Below are 24,257 nucleotides of genomic sequence, written 5' to 3' on the forward strand. Positions count from 1 at the left end.
GTTTCCTGCTGTCAGCACAGAACATCGAATTTTTTTCTTACCATCATGTAAGCTATTTCCACATCTCTACCATTCAAACATTCAGTGTTGCTACTTTTACAATATGGGTCTTCTTTGGCTGTGAAGGTCATTGCTTTTTCTCTCACTCTTCATTCTGGCCACTAATTCCCTTGACCCTCTAGAGACAGGTCTGATGCTGACCACCAGAAATCCTACTGTCCTGTGGCTGCCAGACTTGAAGTGGGAAAAATTCTGGCATAGGGCTGAGACATACTTTCACAGTTAGCAGTGATCCCTCACAAAGAGGCATACAGGCCAGTCTCACCTCTCCTTATAACTGGTATCTCCTACTATGCTTTGGCAACTCACCAAAAAAAATAAACTGTTTGCACTGAATTAATCACTTTTGCACCAAAAAAACTATAGTGTATTGGTGGATCCCTGACATCCACCACACTGAGAGGGCCTTTCCCCAGCTAAACTAAGTATAGGCCCACTCTCTTCCCGCCATGTTGCCCCAGCCCTAGTAGATCCAGAATTTTCCTTTTCCTAGTTAAACTGTCCTCCTGGACTGGAGAGCCCCATCTGCCATGAGCTGTCTAGTCATTTTTAAAAGGCACCAGATACCCACCTTTTACACCTCCATTTTTGGATTAAAACAAACAACCCTGCCACATGAAGATATGTGATCAGGAGTTTGGCTATCATAGCCAATCAGAGACGTTGGTCTTTTATAGGCATTTTATAGATGTTGGGAGCTCATTCCCACAACCTCACCCCAACCATAACAGCCCTTTTTGGAAGCTGATCCTTTATATTAGGGGAGGGAAAAACCTGTTTCACTGTTTTTTTTTTGTTTTTTTTTACAGGCACCATGTGTGCCAGTGTGCACGCATTGTGGGGTTTCACTTTCCTTTTATGCATTTAGGTAGGGTATCACTTTGGTAGATGAATCAATTAGCAAGGTCAATGTTTCTTTGTAAAGTCAGAACTTTATGTATATATATAATTTGTATATATGGCAGGGAGCCAAAAAATATACTTACCTGATAACTGAAGCAGCTGATGACAATATTACTCTCTTGAGCACAAAAATGCAAACAAAAGTTACTAATATAGACAGACAATCCATATAATCTCTCTATGACTTAATAATAGAATAATAGTCAGCTTTTTCCCAGACAAGAGATGACCCCACCCCACCTGAATTTGCTCCATTTATTGTATTGTCCCTTCAGCATTCTAACTGAATATTTACTTTGCTTGGAGAGAAGGAGGGAGCATATCAGCAACAGCTGGGCTGTTCTTGAAGAAAGCTATTTGTTCATGCAGCTGATATCAAGAGAGTGTTTACAAAATTGTAATCTCAGTTTGAACGTGATGTTTCTTTTCTGTGGTTTTGGTCCTGTCAGTGTTAATGGTTTGCTCCTCTAAAGACGAACAGAGGAAAATTACTGAGTGTCAATCAGGACTTCTTTTTGCCCTGGAACCAAAACATTTGTAAAACATAAACGTGAGAATATTCTTCGCGCATGGTTACTAGTTCAGGGTATCACTGTAAATGCTCAGTAATGCCAGACTTGTAGGAGAGCTCTGTGTAAACTTGAAAGTTTGTCTTTCTCTGCAACCGCAACTGGTCCAGTAAAAGATATTACATCTTGAGATCCACCTTGCCTCTCTAATTCTCAAAAAAGACATATAACATTGTAGGGTATATAGATACATATTAAGTATTCAGTAGTAGCAGTTGGGGGTGTAATGGGAGTAGGGAATGAAGTCCTCAGTGATTACCTTCAAGTAATTTTCTTCAGAGCCAGTTTGAGACAGTGAGCAGAATTCAGAGGATTGTATTCAGCCACATTTGCACATTCTAAATAGTACTTTAATTCCTGAGGAGTCCCACTGATTTTAGTGACGCTACTTGTGGAGTAAGGTACTATTCACTGTAAGTAAGGGTGGCAGAATCTGGTCCTAACTGAAGGAGAAAAGTGGGGGTATGGTACTTTTGGTGCTTTGTTTTAGCTGGATATCCCATATTTAATCAGCAGTTATACGCAGAGTGGTTACGTGATAAATCCCTAAACACACACACACACACCTTGTGCACTGATTTGAAAAAAATAAACAGGCAGATTGGCCCCATGCAATTTTAACTAGATTTGTACTTTTTAACCATCAACTTACACAGTCTGGTCATGAAGAATTTTGAAACAGAAACTGCATCACCATCTACAGGGATTCTGAGGAAGGTTCTTCAAGCATTCTCCAATAAAAGAGAGCAGGTGGCTCCGAATTGGTTTTGTCCAGAAAAAGCATTCTAATACATTCATTCCTGTTTTACATCCCTGATATTTAACATAGATTTTTCATAGTGCATTCAAACTGATTGGTATATTTAGAAGGTTTATAGCATATGTTGGCTCTTTCAGCAAGACACTGATATGTTTACTTATGTAACTCTGGATTTATCTTCTCTTTAATCCCATTGTGTTTTGCTAAACACCTGTTTGTATTATCTGACATGCAGAAATATGCTAATCTGTCCAAGTGATGAGCTTTTGAGTCCTATATTGCTTAAACTCAGGCATGTCTATGTGGTGGGGTAGTGGGGTGTGCTCTATGGGGGTGTGATTTCCAAAGAACACTAATGTGTTGTGGATTAATTAGTCTGCAGTAAAGGTTCCTAAATGCACTTTACCATAGTACTGTTTCAAATAGCATTAGTTTAAAGCACACCAGCAGGGTCTTCACACACCAATTAATACACATCATGTTAGTGCTCTTTAGAAATCACACCCCCATAGAGCACATGATCTCACCAAGTAGACAAACCCTCAGAGGCTTGCTTATCCAGAAGAAATATTGGTAACAGTTAAAATATCCTGTTCTTTTGAATAATGTATGTATCACAGTGACTGGCTTTACAGGGCATGTAGAGTTGTAGACTTGTAAATGTTGAAACAGGAATAATCTCTAAAGAGTCTGTCTTCATTTGTTAATTAGCCTGGTATTTTACATTAAGTATCCAAATAATATATTAAATCCATGAACATGGTTGCCTGATATCAAAGGGGAAAAGTTTCAATTGTTGATCAGTGAAAATACAGAAAAGTATTACATGACTGAGACAATATTTACTGATTAATTTTATGTTTTCATATACAGTGTTTCATATCTTGCATTGTACCAGAACATATTGCATCTCTGAGGATAGCTGATGTTTCCACTGTATACGATTGAAATGGTAAATATTCAAGAATTCAGTTAAAAAAAACGTTATTAAATTGCAGGCATCGGTGATGGCATTTTGAAAGGCTAAATTTCTATAAAGTTTTAGTTTTTTTCCCTTTTTTACTCTCCTCTCCTCATCGTCACTTGTATTAGTAAGTACAGAAGCTACATTATCATGAGTTTTTCCTACTGTGTAAATACTTCTAGATTTGCAGCTTTTTAAAGATCAATTTAAGTCATGGAAGGCTTTAATTTGCTTTCTCCAAAATAGGTCCTCTGTTGTCCTATTTTTCAAAGCAGTGGTGCTCAGACTTTTCTACATCAAGAGCTGCATTGACAACACATGAGAAGACCCAGAACCACACACAATTTGCATAATACATATTTACATGTATTTTACTTTTAAAAATAAGTGCATTAAATTATGCCTGCTTGGCTGAAATAAACTTGTCTGAGATCACCAGCAATAAAAATTTGCAGTAGGACAGCTTTGTCCTCTACTTGAAATCACAGGGAGAAGGCAGCCACGGGCTATATTCCAGGATTCCCTGGATCATATCTGACCCTCAGAGTGCACTTCATAAAGCAAAATTGTTGGCTCTTGTTGTTAAACAGGCTGCCCTGTCCTGATTTTCAAATTGAAAGGCAGCAGACCTATGCTATAAACAAATCAGATTCAGCTGTGGTGGAACCGGTATAGAATAAATACTGCTTCTGAGAGCAACTAGTTTTCTAAGGCCTATGAGATGTGACAGTATTCTGTTTAGCTGATAAATTGCAGTGTAGTAGGAAGGATGCTACAATGAGTATTGATTTCTTTTCTGCATAGAACTCATTTTGCTACAGCTTGTGAATTGCCTTCATGAGCTGACAATCCATTAAGGATCACTTTGTGTGTCTCTTCCTTCATTATTGCTTCTTTTACTGCTTTCTGCTTTACTGCCTTTAAAATACATTGTCAAAGCAAAATAAAATAGGTAAGAGGGGAAACTGTAATAGTAGCAAAACAAGTTGGTCCCTGGTAAATGACTTTATTGAAAAAAGTATTTTACTGGGCAACTATGTGCAAAGATGACTTTCTTTTGAAGGTGCTAAACATATTATATTAAAATTCTTTTATAGTAGTATAACTCATCTAAAAATTGTAATTCTGTATCATACAACAGTCATTTTATTATATAATTTTCAAGTCAGAACAGCTAAAACTTCTATGGATATTATTATAGTCTTACCCATTCTTACTTGCCGAATCAGAATGACCTAGAATGAATAGACTCCAATAATTTCTTAACAGATCTTACATTTCTCTTCCTATATGCCCAGCATTTCTATTTCTTATTTGGAATGAGTTTGGCAATTTATATCTGTCAGTATTATTAGCCTTATTGCCTTTTCAAGTAAACTGTATAACTCTGGTGGTTTGAATGTCTAATGGCACAAAAGCTGTGATGTAGCTAAGAAGGAAAATTAAGTTTAGGAATTCTGCAAGATCCCCCCCCCCCCAACCCTCTTACCCTTCTGATTTCAGAGTCATTTCAAAATCCCTGTCATTTACCTCCCTTGCTTCTCTTCAGCTGGATCTGCCTAACAGCCTAGAGGAGTTAAGTTCTGGTGTCTGTTTATAAAACTGAATTGGGAGCGTGAAACAGCTTTTGGAAACTTGAATATTTCTTGGCTGCTGTGGAGTACCATGGGAAGGCCAGATGCCCTGAAACTAATGTGTCTTCCTTTGAAAAGCATGGCGCCAGCTGGTGCACTTAATGGCATTTTGTTCGCTTCCAGGCCCCTTTCTGAAGTTCTAGTTTTATATGAGGGATGAGGAACGGATAGTGCTAAACAGCTCCCGATTTTCCTGTTAGCAACTAAAACTATGAGCAACTAAAACCTTAAAAGGTAACCAAAGAAATTATGGCTGGGCATAGACACCAATTAAACGTAAGAAAACCAAAGAAACAACAGTGCGCGTCTGTGTGTGTGCACGCACGCGTGTGGGGGCGTGTGTGCTTCAGCTGCTTTTCCCTCCAAACCGGCTTCTTTGCTTTTAACTCATTTTATTTCCCTACCAGGAATTATAGAGACGTAATTGACCAGTCAGACTATGTCCTAGAACAGTCTCAGTCCATAATTGTGTTTATAACACTTCTGGATAACAATCCACCTTTGGTGTAATTTGTTTAAAAGAAAGAGATCAGAAAGAAATACAATAAAGCCCAAGAAGAGGAAGGGATCACATGTGTGGCATGAATACACAATAGCTGATTTTTCTCAGGTTTACAGTGATGTGCAGCACAAGGCATTGGTCAGACTACAGCTCTCTTATAAACAATATTAAGGTTTTTCCTTTGAGTTTCCTGGCTTTTGTGAGCATGTACTATAGCGTTCACTCTTCTAAATTTGATTAAAGTCAAATCCTTGACTGTGTTCGTGGAACAGCAAGAAATACAGAAGTAAGAGGCATGTGCCATTACTGCTTATCATTGAACCAGCTGTGGAAGAGGTGGCTTCAACACCCGCTACATGCTTAGGAGTGTGGCCAGTAACCTTGTAAATTAATTTGTATTAAACATAAAGATGCTTGAAATGGCACTGAAATAAATCAATCTCTGGGTCCGTGTGAACTTGTGTTGTCTTGATTGTCTTAGTGAAGGTTTCAGTCCATTAGCCCAGTGAAGTGTTAATTCCCAGTTTTCCTGCTGGAGTGGCAAATCTGTCAAAGATAGTTGGAAAGACTGAATTTTCTCTTTAAAGGCAGTCCCCTGCAGAGTGCAGATAATCTGAATTTCACATACATTGAGCAAAACTTTTTTTTAAAATTTAGGTATTTTATTATGTATTTTATCATAGCAGTTACTAATTTATCCCGATATAGGTAAACTAACTGAAAACTAACTTACTTGGCTTGCCTTTAAGATCATACCAGTGCATTTGCTGTTCTGCTTCCTCCTGTTACCATAGTACTGAAGTCCTAGTGATTGGGATATTTGAATAGTATTATAAAACTGCGAATTCAATATGTTTGCCAAAAATGTAACAAACACGCACAGAGAAGAATATCCATATAGATATGTCTTGCAAAATTGTCATGAGAATTTAGCAGCCCAGACAAAAAATACACGTACCAATGCTTTATTACAGTGATTGTTAATGAGAAAAATAACAGCATTTCACTCCCCCGTAATAAATTACTCACCCTCAACAAGAATCAAGCAGAATTTTCCGAGCCCTGGCTCTTGCAGACAACACCTGGAAACTAAAATTAGGGGGTAGGGGAGTGTACTGAGGTTGTCTGTAAAGTTTTTGTTTTAAATTAAAAAAAATTTCTGTTTTTAGATATGCCCTTTGCACGATGTTAGAGTGGTTGCCAATATTCACCTTCATCTTCTTTACGCAGTATGCTAGATGCCAGAGTTTCTCTATACATACAACTGGAAATATCTGTAATATCTCAGATGCCACTATGCTGTAATTAAATGTGAACTGTTTAATATCAGCTATTATATATTCTGGACCAGTAATTACATTATAAATTATTTCCTATTTGGGCAAATTCTGTGCCAATTTATGACTTGTGCAATTCAAGGTCATAGTTGGTGTCCTGGTATTCTCTTCCTATTGACAAAGAAATATTTACTGAAGCCCTGATCTTACACCAATGATGACATTGGAAGTTATGCCTTTGATCTCAGAAGGGGGAGGATCAGGATATTATTTTGATTTTTTGTTTATTTTTCGTTAAGTTCATCAGTCTGAATTTTAGTAGGAAGTGTGCTGTATAGAACACACACTCTTTAGACACATGCTTATGTATTTAATAACAGTTAATCATTTTGCTAAGAATTACCTTATAATAGGCAACAGCTTTACTAATGGCTTTTCTTTTAGAGCATTTTAAATGTTCTTTAGAATCTGTTTTTATGCAAAGTGGGTCTGAATCACTCATTGTGATCTTAATTTCACCAGCCACACGTTTCCAGGTGATGATATGTAATTAATAGCAAAGCATCTGACAATGTATTTTTCATTTAGTAATTAAAGACACTGAAAATTTTGCACTGCAAGCTTTTATTTTTTAATTTATCCTTGGTCAGTGTAAAAGCATCAGAAACTTCCAGCACTGCATGAAGATGAAAGGGAATATTTTTAGTGTGTGTGTGTGTGTGTGTATGGTTAGCTGCCCAAAGACCTGTACATTGTCAGATCCCTTGCAAAATATTTATTACTCCATCCAAAGTGGAGCTGATTTTGTCTGGCAAGGAATTTAGTTATATGTACGAGCTGATGGAGAGAAGGGAGTTGCATTTTGTAGATAAGGATTAGGAGGAAACACTGTAGAGGTTTTCCTGCAGGTGGATAATATTGGGCCCAGTACAAAGCACTGTCTCCACTTCTGCTGGTCACTATGCAAAATACTCTACAGATACCCTCCATACAGTTCAAAATGAATGAGAGAATTGAAAGATCAAGGACAGAAAGAAAGGGAGGTTCTTGGGAGAGAGAAGTAATACCTGTGGGGAGCCAGCAGAGGCTTTATTAAAACTAACTTTGTGAGAAGAAAATAATATTATGACATTTCATTAAAATTCATGTCAGATGGACTAAGACAGCTGTCAGGGAGGGCTATTTCCGCATCCTGGGGCTTATGTGCTGTAGTCCTGCTGAGCCAGCAGGTCTCGGGCAAGACAGCCAGCTGCCTAGAACGAGGGGAACCAAGTGTCTTTGCATTTGGCATATAGGGGAGCCTGGCTAGCCAGCTCCCCTCATTATTCCAGTCCTCAGTGCTCTGAAGTTTGAGTGATACAATCTATCTTTTGGATAATCAGAGTTCTAATGTACAGTATGTGTGATCATTCCTTTGTAGTCGTCTGAGTTTAATGTCACATTGGTACGTTTTGATAATTTTAACACATTTTAAATAATCAAATTATATTTGTGCACTTATCTCAGTATGATTGGTATATATTAGTTCATGGTTCTTAATACCAATAAGTAAAACATGTATGGTAAGTAAATTAAAAAGGTGTATTAGCAGCTAAAGATGTAGCTAGGTGTTATGAATAAATAAAATCACCCATGTAAAATACACTTTTTTCAAATCAATTAGTTTCAATTACTTTCATCTAATGTAAATTAGCCTAAGGTTGTTGTTATTTCAGAATTCTCTTTTGTACTGTAACAAATAAATGGCTTGATTTCCTTTTTAAAAATATATACTAGTGGTATAAAATACTTTGAAGTATTAGATCTATCACTTTAAAGGCACAGAAGAGCTTGAAAAAGAATAAAATAAAATAACCTCCTCTCCCCCTACAAAATCAAGCAAAACTTTCAAAGGAAACTATCTGAAAAAAATAGGGGAGGGGAGAGAAAGGTCAGTAAATTGATTTTTATCCCTTCAATAACTTCCAATAACAGCACATTTAAAATAATTAAACTAGTCTAAAACAGCATAGTTTATATCTATATCTATATATAGTTAATAGTAATATCTTACATTTATGTAGTTTATTTCATCTTGAATCTGAAGGATCTGAAAGCATTTTATAAACATAGGCATTATCATTTAAGGCCAAATTCTCATAACCTTACTCAGGAGAAGTAGTATCGGTGACTTGTGGTAAGGTGCTGCTCAGCATCAGTCCGGGAATCAGTCTGGCCTTTTGTTTTTTATCACTTTGTTATGCTATTTCTCAAATAATTCAACCCATACAGTATGATACTCTACAATTATTTTTCCAAACTTTAGAAACATATTTGTCATATCTTGCATAATAAGATCTATTACTACAATATAGGATTATGTGGTCACAGGTTATTTCTCATATTATCCATTTAAATATTTGTTTCACATAATAGACATACATGGGTAGCATGTTATAATATTTACTTTTTTATTGAAATAACTTTCCTGTAATAGAGATTGTACATCCAAATCAGAGTGGAAGCATGTTGGCAATGTTCAAACTAGTCTGTGCTTTGTGGATTAATAGAGGACTACAGTCTGGAAAGGAAATTGCTCCTTTTTGTTAAGACATGAGCCTGGAACTCAGGAGATCCAGGTTCAGTTCCTAGGTTTGCTACAAACTTCCTCTGTGACCTTGGGATGAAAACATTAATAGGAGTTGGAGGCCTGACTCCATTAAGATAATTTGAATTTCCTAGCCTTTATCTTTTTCTACCTCAGTTCCACCATCTGTGAAATGGATTATGATAATATTTTGTTTCTGTCATCCTTTGTCTGTTGTTGTTTCATGGGAGGTGTAGTTCATAAACCTGATGTACCCATTATTCTCTATGTGCTAGGCTCCCTGGCTGGATTATATCTCCCTTAATGCACTGTTGCAGGACTTCCATGATGTATCCTGCAGCTCCATCAGAGGTTCAATCTGCATTGCCTTATGGGATGTGTATAGTACTCCAGTCCTTATTCCAGTTTGGGATCATTTGAGCCAGGGAGTTTGGAGATATAAACCCAGAATAAATAGCCATTTTTTCCCCAAAAAATTCTAGGTAGGTGATTTGTTTGTTTTTGGTGCAGAACTAAAGTTCAAACTTTTGCTGTGCTGCAGGTAAATATGGTCTCAGCTGGTCTATATTTATCCATGGTAGAGCCTGGCACCCATTAAGTCTCTGGGGGACGCAAGCTGTAAACAGTATTTAAGGACACTTCAGTTCTTTGTGTGAAGAGAGGTAGAGTCTGGAAGTGTGCATGCACTAATAAAGAAAAAAATATGGGAGGGGGTTTGTATGCAGCCACTGTACACTTGTCTGGATAGTTTAAGGGAATGTGACAATGGCATTGCCCCTGGTGAACACCCTGCCACTGACATTTTTAGTACAAACTTTTGTACACCTCTGCAGTAAAGATTTAATAACTTGTGTTGCTTGTTGTAAGTTGTCTCTGTTATAATGTGTTTTTATTTTATGGGGAGGTTTACTGAATACAGTAGAATGGTCAGCAGCCAGTCTACCAATTTTTTTTTGTTATGACTGGTGGGGAGAAGCCAGAGACAAGGGACTTTGTGTGCGGTGTAGGGAATGGGGTACTGGGACAGGGATAGGGGTTTTGGTTATGTAAGGATTAGGCAATGAGCACTGATCGTAGGTAAGCCTTGGATTGATTGATTGAGAAAATCTGTATTTTACTCATCCCTGGGGGTATAAGTGGAGTGTGGGGGCAAGTGGCTACTTCTTGATCTCAGGGTAGATTAATGCACAGTTTCCAAAGACAAACAGAGCGGAGGTACAGACAACACAGGTACTTGACTGCTGACGGAAAATAAGTGTGTGCTGCCAGGGTTGCAAAATGTAGATTCTGGATGATTCCTGGATCTTGAGGTTGCAGGAGTTTTGTGGGAGAACAAGGAGTACACCATGATATGGGGATTGCTGACTACAGGCTGATGTGGTCCATTACATGTTAATTGCAGGACATGATGATGTGTACAACTGCCTGAATAACAATTAACTCCTACCAGCCACATATCTCTTCCTGTTAAAAAACCTAGGACATTCAATGGCAAAAGCTATGTCAATACAAAGTGAAGGTTGCTTGGTGGTGTATCATTCCCTGTCAAAATGTTGAGTTGAGCAAAACTCAGGAAATGCACAATTAAGGATTACTTTGGGGGGGAGGGGGCAAGTATCAGAGGGGTAGCCGTGTTAGTCTGAATCTGTAAGAGCGGCAAAGAGTCCTGTGGCACTTTATAGACTAACAGACATATTGGAGCATAAGCTTTCGTGGGTGACTACCCACTTCGTCGGATCCATGTGAGGGGGATGACACAGTTGTGCGTATGATAGGAGGAGATCTATGTTTTGCGCCCTTTGATGTGTGTGACCAAAGGGAAGAGCTGCATGTGTACCTTCAGGATATGTATGCATCATTTCAGTGCATAATTGTATAGGTTTTGTCAGTAGGAGGGCACAAGCTTTTTATTCAAAGGCTATTGTCAGCAGAGAAGTGAAAGGGTTCCAATTCTTTAATGTTGGTTAAGAGAAAATGTAGGTTGAGATGGCATCCTGTAAATGCAAGGGAGTTGTAAAAGGCTTTTAAATGCTTCTTAAATTGTACATGTTGGGCATTCTTTATGGGGCGGGGGGTTGACTAAGTGTGAGTGTGTATGTATGCTAGCATCTGGAACCTGCTAAATCCTATAGTGCCAGGGCCCAGTGTGAGTATGTGCTATGTACACATTGGGGCATTCCTCAAAGAGGAAAGTGAAAAAGTGGTGTGGGCAACTCCTCCCTTCACCCTTTTTTGTCCTTTAATAATATTAGAAGGAATTCTGGGAATGAATAGATTGTAAAAGGAGGTGAAGACCTTATACACTTCAGCAACTGTGGGATTGACAGAATAAATTATATGTATTAAAGGCGTATATTGGGACATTGCTGAAAGAGGGCAGAATTAAGGTTGAATGGGGAACCCTAAACTATGCATTTTCTGGTTTTCAGAAGTTTGAGTTTTGCTCAACTCAATGTTCTGCAAAGGAATGACATGCTACCAAGCAATCTTAACTCTGTGTTAATATATTTTTTGCCATTGAACATAACAGCCTTCTGTGTTAAAGATCTTATTAAGGCAGAAATTCAAGGATATTGCATCTGAGCGTGAAGATAATACGAAGACACTACACAAATTACAAACCTATCCTATATAGTTAGTGTAGCAATATAATTAGTAGTTAGTATAGTATAGTATAACCTATATAGTTAGTAGACACACAACAGGCTCAGTTAAGGATAGAGGAGTGCTGTGTGTGTAATGGCCATCATACAGTAGATCAGTGGTTCCCAAACTTGTTCCGCCACTTGTGCAGGGAAATCCCCTGGCGGGCCGGGCCAGTTTGTTACCTGCCACGTCCGCAAGTTCGGCTGATCGCTGCTCCAGGCAAATAGGGGCTGCAGAAAGCGGCGGCCAGTACATCCCTTGGCCCGCGCCACTTCCAGCAGCTCCCATTGGCCTGGAGCAGCCAACCACGGCCACTGGGAGCTGCGATCAGCTGAACCTGTGGATGCAGCAGGTAAACAGCCCAGCCTGGCCCACCAGAGGCTTTCCCTGCACAAGCAGCGGAGCAAGTTTGGGAACCACTGCAGTAGATAATTCAATACAATGATAAGTATTGTTATGGACTAGTATAACATACAGTAGAAAGAATAAATATTCCCAAATTGGAAATACCTAAAGCAGGGTTTAATTTTAATACAAATTATAATGAATGTTTTACAGATTTGCATGAATTGTTTGCAATCTCATACTCAAACCAAGATAATGAAATCTGAACACATGGATTTAAGCTTTGGCATAAATAACATGAGGACTCTAAATACATCAGACTGCCTTTAATGTATGGAGATTTTTTACATTTTACAGCTACAATCCCTGGTAAGTGAGATTTTAAAAAATATATAAAGTCTATCATAAAAGTAAGAATTCTTAATTTATTGTAGTAGTGTATGGAGTCCTTTAGAAGAGATTACTCCAGCAATAAAACAAAGTGTGCACAGCACTCTTGTGGCACAGACATCTGTCATTCAAACAGATGTCACTCCATAAACCTGCAAATATAACCCTGTTCTCCATTCTGTATGGATAATAGAATTCTTTAGGTAGATTTACTTGGTGGCATTTGTTTAAGTGACAGATGTTCATGTCATAGTGCTATTCAGTGGAGAGTTGACCTTATTTTTTCGGGGTAGTGGTTCCAGCTCAAGCATTTTAATTATATGTATGGAATGTATGTATACCTTCATTAAAAATTAAACTCATATGCATGTTCTTATGCACAAATTGTAGTGTATGTAAATGATGCTCTGAAAAATAAATTCAACAATTTGGTCTTAGGGCTGGATTCTGGCCTCCACTTTCTGCTTGTAAACATCAGGAGTAACTCTGTGAAATCAGTGAAGACACACAGTTGTAAAACCAGTGAGAGATAAGAATCAGGCCCCAGGTTCTCCAGGTAGATACTTGGCAGTCATGTAGATACTGTTTGCTGTAGCAGAGACCTGTCACAGCCAGAGGAGAGTCTGGAAGTGTTCTTTCCCCAGCTACATTCAGCCCTATCATTCCTTTTAAATTGAGGCTATGGCTACACTACAGTTTAAATCAATATATGTGGCTGAATTAGCCACCCCTCTGAGAGACATAATTTATGCCAGTTTAAGCACTAGTGTAGACAGTGCTATGTCGGTGGGAGAGCTTCTCCCACCAGCATGGTGACCACTGCTTGCCGGGGCTAGAGTAGTTAAGCCAACAGGAGAGCTGTTGCCCATCAGCTTAGAGCAGCTACATTAGAGAGCTTACAGTGATGCACTGATGCAGCTGTGCCGCTGTAAGATCTCTAGTGTAGCCATAGCCTGAGTCTTTAAGGAAGCCTTGTCAAGCGGATACGCTTGAGTGCAGGTTCTCGATCTCTGCCCCAGATGAGTCTCTTCCTTCTCATTCATCTTACCAGCTCCCAGGCTTGTGTGTTTCAAGTGGACTCCATGCTCCCCTTAATTTGCCCTCACTGAGTACTCTCTGCTGCTAGGACTGAGATTTCAGAAGCAACCCAGCTGAGCAGTGACTTGCATTCAGCAGATCCCTGCACAAAACAGTGACACCCAAGAAGACTCAAGAGCTGGAATTTTTTCTTCATTTTTCAAAATATCACACACAATCCAGATGGAGACGATATTTAGGAATAACCTAGATGGTTATATAATTAAATGTTTTAGGACTACAAGGTTTAGTTCACTAATACGCTTATTATATGGCACCGGTTTGACTGCTGGTTGAATACTATGTCCAGTTCTGGTGCCCACAATTCAAGAAAGGTATTGATAAATTGGAAAGGACTCAGAGAAGAGCTGCCAGCATGATTAAAAAGGATTAGAAAACATGCCTTATAGTGATAGACTCCAGGAGCTCACTCTATTTGGTTAACAAAGAGAAGGTTAAGGAGTGATTTAGTTACAGTCTGAGTATCTACGATGGGGAACAAATATTAAATAATGGGCTTTTCAGTCTAGCAGATAAAGGTATACCATGATCCAATGGCTGAAAGTTAAAGTTAGACAAATTCAGACTGGAAATAAGGAATAAAATTTTTAACAGAGAAAGTTAATTAAGCAGTGGAGCAATTTACCAATGGTAATGGTGGATTCTCCATCACTGATAATTTTAAAATCAAGATTGGATGTTTTTCTAAAAGATCTGCTTTAGGAATTATTTTAGGGAAGTTCTGTGGCCTGTGTTTTGTACAGGAGGTCAGACGAGATGATCACAATGTGTCCCTTCTGGTCTTGGAATCTCTGAATATGTGAACCTTCTATAGATTTTATTCAAAACTGCCTTTGTTCAGTAAATCAAACAAGGAAATATCCAAAATCCTCCTCCACAATACAGTGATGTCCTTGATTTCATTAGGCCCACTGCAGTATGAACTGTATCTTGTCAAGTACTTTTTTTTTTTAAATGCTGAACTCCCAGTTGATTTCCATGAGGAGTTCTGCACCTAGATCAATGGCACAATATGCCCCATTATGCCCAGAAACCTATAGCAGGTTTATTTTGCTCATTATATAATCTTTGGGTCATGGTTCTCTCTAGTTACATTGTGGTAGAAAGCACTTTCCATGTGGTACTTCAGAACTACTCCACATTGTACAAGGAGCTGCATTGACTTACTATTTGTATATTAAGGGAAAGCAGTTTATTATCGTTATTTAACTTGAAAGCAAACACATTTTCAAGAGGAGTGCACTTTTGACTGCTTCACTTTGCAACTTTAATAGTCTTTTAATGTATGTTTTCGGGTGGGTTGGTATTAATATGGTGGTGCCCCTAAGGTATGCATTCAACAAACCTAGAAAACAGCATGACATTACTTTTGTAATCAATTTCTTCCTACTCACTATTTTCACCTTATTGTTTGTTGCTGTTATTTGTCACACCTTACCTTAAATATAGATTGCTGTCACTTGAAAGCACTTGACAGGTTTTACTTGCATAAGTAATTCCATGAAATTTAATAGAACTTCTTCCATGGGTAAAGTTACTCCCTTGTGCAAGTGTTTACATGGTCAGGCTCTTAGTTTGTAAACACTTAGGTAATCAGAACATTCATTTTTTCAGTGCTTAATTAAATGCCTATTGTAGTTTTGGGTGCTACATAAGAAAACAGCTCACATGGCCAACAGTTTAGCTCTTGTGCATTGATTTCAGAATTCAAACTCTTTTGTTGTTAGATAAAAATATGGTGCAAAGCACATTTAACAATAGCATGTTTTGCATTACATAGTGAATGTGCCGTCTCTGAGACGTCATGAATTTTCATAAATAATTTTAATAAACTTCAATCATTTTTACGTTTTGTTAACACCATCACATCCATATATATAATATATAATTTTCTCTGTTTCACAGTGCCCATCCATAAGACTTGATTCCCTTTTAGTAGCACAGAGATCTAATACACTGTCTAAAAAAAATTCAGGACTAGATTATGCCTGTAATCAATCTCTGTGTAAAGGATGGCAGGTAATCCACCTGTGTTTCTGGGAGAAATAATCTACAGCTTGCCCTCACCAGAAGCAGATAACAGCCATTACTGCCCCATCCCAGCTCAGTTATACTGGCCTTTGTCCATCTTAGCCTACTCCTTGCCCTCATGCCGGGGGATAGCGAGGTACAGGCTGTATAGCCCTCCCCTTCCTCCATGCAACTGCATTGGGTTTATGGGGAGTCTGCTGGATGCATCCAAGGCCCCTAAATATGTTTCTGGCACAGTATTAACAATTAACCAGGTTTGAAAATTGAATTAATATTTTGTCCATTGTATGTAATTTGTTTATGTTCTATGTTTGTTTTTCTAATGTTTTACTTTCTCATTTATGTTTACTTCAATACAAAATGTCTCAAGAGTTTAAAAATTGTTCATTTGCTTCAGGCCATAAACTTTCTTTTTAGTACTCTGGAGAAACTCATTATGATGGATAAAGCATTATGAACAAATTGATAAAATAATGATTGTCAACTGACTGTTTATGATTTTTTTTAATTAAAAAGTTTTGTTGAATAAGTTTCCTTGCAATTCTGTGAAATAATTTAACTTAAAATGAAAGACCGCTTGGCTCATTTTATTGAATTCAAGAAGGCAATTACTGGAACAGGTCAGAAATTGGTAAGTACTTCGGATAAAAAATTTCCATTTACACAATTTTTTTTGAAAATGTTTGCAAATTTCTGGATTTTAAAAATGAAGTCTGTTTTCAAAAATAAAGTTGGTTTTGAAAAGCAAACTTTTTTATTGAAAACAAATGTGTTGGTTTCTTTTTTTTTTTTTCATTTAAAAACACACAGAGAGAACACTTTGAATCAAACAAATGGTTCCACAAAATATTTTATTCAGGAAATGTTGTCAAAAATGATTTTGTTGTAAAAAAAAATTTCCATGCAGCTGTAATAGTTTTGCATCTACATAAGGTAAATGTATCCTGTTGTAAATTTGGGGCTTTGTCATTATATGGATTATGAATGTGAAAAAAGTTACACACATGCATAAGTGTCTGTCAGATTTTTATTGCCAGGTGTTTTGGGAAAGGAAAGAGAATGTGCCTTTTTCTTTACACACCATGGTCTAGCTTATCTCCAACATACAAGCACCATCCTTCCCTGCCCTGATATACTCCCCTTCTGGTGGGGGCTATAAGGCATTTGGGCTTTTGGCTCATGGAGAGTTTCCCTGCAGCTTCACCACCTTAATTCTTCCCCTTCTTTTTGCCCTTCTGCCCACACCCCTTCCCAAGTTATATCTCCTCTTCCCTCCACCCCCCAGATTATTATTAGCCAAAATTATTAGTTGTGCATGTTTGGTGTTGTGTTGGAAAAGTAGTTTGGTAAAGGGTTGTGTGCAGAATGGCAGTTAATGTTAGTGATGGAAAGCAAACATCCCTAGGGGATAGGAGTGGATGTAGTGGTACAGGTCCTGTGATGTATAGTGGTGGGGTAATACTAAGGTGTATGCTCATGGGTGGAGGAGCAGAAGGTCTGAACTCGTAAGTGACTTAATATTTCATTTCCTTATTTTTACAGGTTTGTTAGGGTTCATACACACTTTAAAAAAACCTACCCACTTCACAACAGAATTTTGTATGCATTACTCTCTCCTAGGGTTTTTTAATTCTTAATTGGGGGCTAAAATTGGATAAACTGGGAGAATGTGAGCTTATACAGAGTGGTGCAGCTACTGACAGAATATTTTATCTGTTGCAAGAAGCTTATGAACCCCTCACCAGTCAGCAGCTGCACATGAACCTTCTCTGAGGTAGGATAAAATCTAACAGAAAAGTGTAGCTCCTGACAGGGAAGGCTTTATGTATTCCTGGCCCTCCCAAACAGACTTGTGTGCGCCGAGTCCCAATCAGCCAATCAGGTCTGTGTGCACTGAACTTTCATCAAACATGTTTGTGTGCACAGCACATAAACATCAAGCTATAATGTGAATAACTGCTAAAAATTACCCTAAATCCAATTTTTTGAAAAATATCCCTGTTGCACCAGTTCTCCACAGGATACACCTGTCTACCAAGTTTTGTGTTGATAGACCATATTATCTAGAGATAGCAGTCAACAATGAAAAGCAGGACTGCCAAGGAAAAAGTTCAGCTAGAGTCCAAATACAAGAATTCCTATAAAAAAATTGAGAAAGGAACCAAAAATGCACATACATTTCAAAGGGCTTAAAAACTAATCCTGCAGGAAATTTCACACCAGTTGGCCACCCACATTTGAAACAAAATAAAACAGGGATATATCATAGAATCATAGAATATCAGGGTTGGAAGGGACCTCAGGAGGTCATCTAGTCCAACCCCCTGCTCAAAGCAGGACCAATCCCCAACTAAATCATCCCAGGCAGGGCTTTGTCAAGCCTGACCTTACAAACCTCTAAGGAAGGAGATTCCACCACCTCCCTAGGTAACGCATTCCAGTGTTTCACCACCCTCCTAATGAAAAAGTTTTTCCTATTATCCAACCTAAACCTCCCCCACTGCAACTTGAGACTATTTCTCCTTCTTGTGTCATCTGCTACCACTGAGAACAGTCTAGATCCATTCTCTTTGGAACCCCCTTTCAGGTAGTTGAAAGCAGCTATCAAATCCCCCCTCATTCTTCTCTTCTGCAGACTAGACAATCCCAGTTCCCTCAGCCTCTCCTCATAAGTCATGTGTTCCAGTCCCCTAATAATTTTTGTTGCCCTTTGCTGGACTCTTTCAATTTTCCCACATCCTTCTTGTAGTTTGGGGCCCAAAACTGGACACAGTACGCCAGATGAGGCCTCAGCAATGTCGAATAGAGGGGAACGATCATGTCCCTCGATCCGCTGGCAGTGCCCCTACCTATACATCCCAAAATGCCATTGGCCTTCTTGGCAACAAGGGCACACTGTTGACTCATATCCAGCTTCTCGTCCACTGTAACCCCAAGGTCCTTTTCTGGAGAACTGCTGCCCGAGCCATTCGGTCCCTAGTCTGTAGCGGTGCATGGGATTCTTCCGTCCTAAGTGCAGGACTCTGCACTTGTCCTTGTTGAACCTCATCAGATTTCTTTTGGCCCAATCCTCTAATTTGTCTAGGGCCCTCTGTATCCTATCCCTACCCTCCAGCGTATCTACCTCTCCTCCCAGTTTAGTGTCATCTGCAAACTTGCTGAGGGTGCAATCCACACCATCCTCCAGATCATTTATGAAGATAATGAACAAAACCAGCCCGAGGACCGACCCTTGGGGCACTCCATTTGATACCGGCTGCCAGCTAGACATGGAGCCATTGATCACTATCCGTTGAGCCCGACAATCTAGCCAGCTTTCTATCCACCTTATAGTCCATTCATCCAGCCCATACTTCTTTAACTTGCTGGCAAGAATACTGTGGGAGACCATGTCAAAAACTTCGCTAAAGTCAAGGAACAACACGTCCATTGCTTTCCCCTTATCCACAGAGCCAGTTATCTCGTCATAGAAGGCAATTAGATCAGACAGGCATGACTTGCCCTTGGTGAATCCATGCTGACTGTTCCTGATCACTTTCCTATGTTCTATTTTAAGCTGATTTTGGAATGCTACCCTAACTATTGAGTCACTCACTACCAGGTGCCTCCATAGCACTCAGAGCATCTCTCTTTCCACATTTAGGGCCTGAATCTGTGAAATTCCAAGAACATTTAGTAAGGTATTAAGCACCCTCAACTCCCACAAACTCAGTGCTTTGGAAAAGATGTCTTGCCAGATTGAGCCCTTAGTGCTTTCATCTGTTTCCTCCAAAATCAGATCTAATTTAAGAAAGGAGCAGTATCTTCATGAATGATCCTGTAAAAGCTGCTCTACAGAGCCCTTCTAGTTTATGGCAGTAAGGCTAGGATTTTTAAAACTGCTCAGTATTGGCTTCACTTTGCTCCCAGTGGCCTCTGTTGACTTCAGAAGAAGCGGAATGATACCAGTGCTGAGCACTTCTGAAGATCTCAATGTAAATATAGAGTAAATATCTCTGTATTTCTGGGAATTTATATCAGATTGGGAGTGGGAAATGTGGTTGTACATATGTAAATAAATAAATAAAAAGGTTCATCCTTGAAATACATTATAATATGAAAATCGCAAGGAATTCTCCAGGACAACACTGCAAAATGTTGTCATGTTGCAGCTGTATCATTATGGATGGAGGAGGTATTGTTTTTGCTCACAGGGCTCAATTCACAGAGGGCTGGCACAAGTCTTATGCATCACTTAAACTCTACATTCAGCCTTGCTAACTGCACAGGGATGAATTTCACTCATGGTGTATATTGAAAGTGATATCCATTGCAAATATTTCCTGATTCCTGCCCTTTCCCCTCAGCCTAATAACTATTATGGTGCCAAAAATCTTGATTTATATTAACAGCAGTAGAAATCCAGACTATGTAATGTATGAAATATAGTTGTAGACATGTTGGTCCCAGGATATTGGAGAGACAAGGTGGGTGAGGTAATATCTTTTCTTGGACCAACTTCTGTTGGTGAGAGAGACAAGCTTTTGAGCCATACAGAGCTAAGAAGAGCTCTGTGTAAACTCAAAAGCTTGTCTCTCTCACCAGCAGAAGTTGGTTCAAGAAAAGATATTACCTCACTCATCTTGTCAGACTGTGTAATAACATTCTTATATACTCTGGGCCCCAACAACTGGTTTCCTCTTCCTACCTCCCTTAGTATCCCTGTCATAAAAATAAAGGGAAGGGTAAACCCCTTTGAAATCCCTCCTGGCCAGGGGAAAGCTCCTCTCACCTGTAAAGGGTTAAGAAGCTAAAGGTAACCTCGCTGGCACCTGACCAAAATGACCAATGAGGAGACAAGATACTTTCAAAAGCTGGGAGGAGGGAGAGAAACAAAGGGTCTGTGTCTGTCTGTATGCTGGTCTTTGCAAGGGATAGACCAGGAATGGAGTCTTAGAACTTTTAGTAAGTAATCTAGCTAGGTATGTGTTAGATTATGATTTCTTTAAATGGCTGAGAAAAGAATTGTGCTGAATAGAATAACTATTTCTGTCTGTGTATCTTTTTTGTAACTTAAGGTTTTGCCTAGAGGGGTTCTCTATGTTTTTGAATCTAATTACCCTGTAAGATATCTACCATCCTGATTTTACAGGGGGAATTTCTTTATTTCTATTTACTTCTATTTTTTATTAAAAGTCTTCTTGTAAGAAACTGAATGCTTTTTCATTGTTCTCAGATCCAAGGGTTTGGGTTTGTGGTCACCTATGCAAATTGGTGAGGCTTTTTATCCAACATTTCCCAGGAAAGGGGGGGGTGCAAGTGTTGGGAGGATTGTTCATTGTTCTTAAGATCCAAGGGTCTGGGTCTGTAGTCACCTAGGCAAATTGGTGAGGCTTTTTACCAAACCTTGTCCAGGAAGTGGGGTGCAGGATTTTGGGAAGTATTTTGGGGGGAAAGACGCGTCCAAACAGCTCTTCCCCAGTAACCAGTATTAGTTTGGTGGTGGTAGCGGCCAGTCCAAGGATAACGGGTGTAATATTTTGTACCTTGGGGAAGTTTTGACCTAAGCTGGTAAAGATAAGCTTAGGAGGTTTTTTCATGCAGGTCCCCACATCTGTACCCTAGAGTTCAGAGTGGGGGAGGAACCTTGACAATCCCTAATCCTTCTGTAAAGAACATGCTTTGGAATGATCCCTCTCATACTTTCTGCTATCTATGCCAAGAAGTTCTCTGGAATGATCATCTCTCTGTTCTTAAAACAAACACTATGGTCCAACTCCACTTCCCCCATTCCCCTCCATCTTTGCTTCTTTTCCAAATTATGCTATTGAGAGACGCTTAATCTATATCCCCCCTACCAAAAAACAAACAAACAAACAAAAAAACAAACAAACCACCCTTCAATCTCTGATTCTTACACACTCATACTCTTATGGTTTCCCTTGAATATAGCACAACCCCAAACAACCAGTATATTAAAATTCTTTTATAACTCCTTCCCACAAAAACGAAGTCTGAGGAACACCCTAGATCTGAATTTTTATCTCTCATAAATAGCAGACCCTTACTAGAATCTCCCCAGTTCCTCAGTTAAAACCAGTTATGTTCCCTAACATGTCTTCCTAATTTCATGTATTGAGATAAGGAGCTCCTTTTAGCTACCAGTTACATAAAAAAAAAAAATGCAAGCTGATTTTCATGGCAGATGAGTACCCAGAGCCAAAAGAATTTGCTAAGCTTGTCAGCTTCTGTGAATGTTAAATGTTAAGACCCAACTGCTGGTGGAAATGGTGGCAAGAAGTCTCATAAAAGGGAAAAAGGGAGAGATTTATAAATGCGTCTTTCAGAGGTTTGAGTCTTCTTTTAAAACATGCAATTACTTATGTATATATTGGTGCTTGATTTGGGCTGTTTCCTCCCCCCCCTTCCATCTTAACATGATGGAATTCTGTAGTTTATGTAAGATTATTCAACATAGGTATACGGTGACTGTGTTCCTTTATTTAATGTGAATATTGAAAGATAAATCCTCATCAGAGTATTGTACAGCAGAATAATCTTTTCCAAGGCAATGCTTAAAATCTGGTGGGTTAAAATGGGTAACAACTCTGAATGATAGTTTTCACAGGAAATAATGAATACTGACACTTTTACTTAATAATTACACTACAGTAACAGTTTGGCTTTCTCAGAACAAAAGGTTAGGAAGGAGAATGTGGAAAATTAATGATAAATGTATCTAAATTAGATGTGAAGCCAAAATTCATCATCTCCATTTAGAGAATGACGCTTCCACAAATAACAGAATTTTAGTATAATTTGGGGTCAGAGAGAAGAATTAATTGTAGCTTGCTTTCAAAATTAAACCCATTTGTATATGCATATTCCCCAACCACTCCTCCTGTGCTTATGTCTAAAAGCAAGGAAATACAGAAAACAAGGAAATGTGGAATCTATCCAAAAATTAATTCCTCAATTTTTCATAATGATTTTTACACAGTTTCAAAGAAAGACATAAAAATATAGAAAAAGCATCTTTTAAAATGCAACCTAATTAGTGTCATGAATAACACTTGCTGTGCTCCCTCATCACTGCTTCACTTCCTCCAGTACTAGCCCATCTGGATCTCCTGCATATTGTGGTTGCAGAATAAAAGCTCACTGGATTATGTATCAAATAACATGCACAGCTATGCCATGGAAAAGGGATATATACTAATGCTGACATTTATGTATCGGGCATTCAGAATAAGAATCCTTGAATGGATTTAGTTCCTCAAAATTACTTTTTCCCTTTAATGAAATATGAAATAGTTGTATTTGGACTATTTTAAAAATATTATTTTAAATTATTTATGAAAGAAATGTGCCATTTGCTCACTTTGTCACTTTTTCTTTCTTTCCTTCCTTCCTACCTTTCCCCCGACCCTAATATGATAAGGAAAGGACCAGTTCCTACTCTCCTCCCCCAGCTGTTAGCAGATCTGAAAGATAGTTTTTCCAACAGCAATATCTAGCTTTTGGCAGACCTCTTGCACAGATACTGTGTACTGGTTCCTGAGGGTCTTGCTTCTACATCTGTCATGGGATTATCCTGTTGATAATATATGTGGGCTGTTAACTCTTTGGGTTTTGTTTTCCTTCAAGTACTAAAACAGTTTTTTGTTTAATATTTCTGAAGGTGAGTTTGGGCTTCAACAATATATATGGCTTTACAGTGCTCATCTCTGAATGAGACAGGAGTAACTATTCTCAGCAGTGTACTAGGTCATTTTCTGATGAACAGAAGCACATTAAATGAGGCCCATTAATGCAGCCGACTGTATTGTGAAACCTTCATGAATACCACCTCTGTTAGGCAACCTCCTATCTTAAGTAGACATGGGAAGGTATCCTCAAGGTTAGCATTATAATTTGGTGTGAACCCTTGGGTGATTCACTATAATGTGCAGCTTTTTGTTGTTTTACAACTTCACGGTACTTTAGCTGATAAAACGTAGAGATGTTTTTGGTTCCTCAGTCTGAGAAACAAAGAATATGCCCTCTTCAGTGAACCATCTGGTATCATCTAACCATGTCAAACTGAAGCAAGCATAATGTCAAAAACTTACGATTTTAAGTTATCACCCATATGGCAGCAAAAACTTTGTGTTTATGCTGAAGATGCCAAGTAGCATATTTAAATTAATCACCAGTCGTCTTTGTGTAGTTGCCAGTAACTCTATTGTAAAACAACACTGAAGTTCAAACACATTTTGCTTATTGAGTCACATAAAAGGACACCTCAGAATGAAGGTGTTCATTTCCCTACCCTATTTCAGTTCCCCAGACAGTGCAAGCCCCCACCTTTCAGCTGGGAGAAGAAAGGATCTGTGTTGAATATAAGGCATTTCCTAGCTGCACTAATTGATGTTTCTGTGTATTAAAATAAAAAAGTGAATGTTTATAAATGAATGTTTCAGAGAGTCCAAGAATCTCCAAATTATCTGCCCATCAGGAAGGTTCATTTAAA

At 38.6% G+C, this 24,257-nt stretch overlaps 1 protein-coding gene across 2 annotated transcripts in view; it reads left to right on the forward strand.

The window, feature by feature from the left end:
- Positions 1–24,257, forward strand: part of ZNF804A (zinc finger protein 804A) — a 234,080-nt gene that overhangs the window by 40,480 nt on the left and 169,343 nt on the right. The window contains exon 1 of one of the 2 annotated variants that reach the window (XM_084642680.1): positions 12,547–12,616. The exons of the other annotated variant lie outside the window; for it this stretch is intronic. Within the exon in view, the coding sequence (XP_084498806.1) occupies positions 12,581–12,616 (36 nt within the window). The 5' untranslated portion in view covers positions 12,547–12,580. Of the gene's footprint in view, positions 1–12,546; positions 12,617–24,257 lie in introns of those variants that run through there. 2 annotated transcript variants of the gene reach the window in all.

The sequence above is a fragment of the Lepidochelys olivacea genome (assembly GCF_965140295.1).
Source record: "Lepidochelys olivacea isolate rLepOli2 genome assembly, chromosome: 11".
In the NCBI taxonomy this organism is placed as follows: Eukaryota; Metazoa; Chordata; order Testudines; family Cheloniidae; genus Lepidochelys; species Lepidochelys olivacea.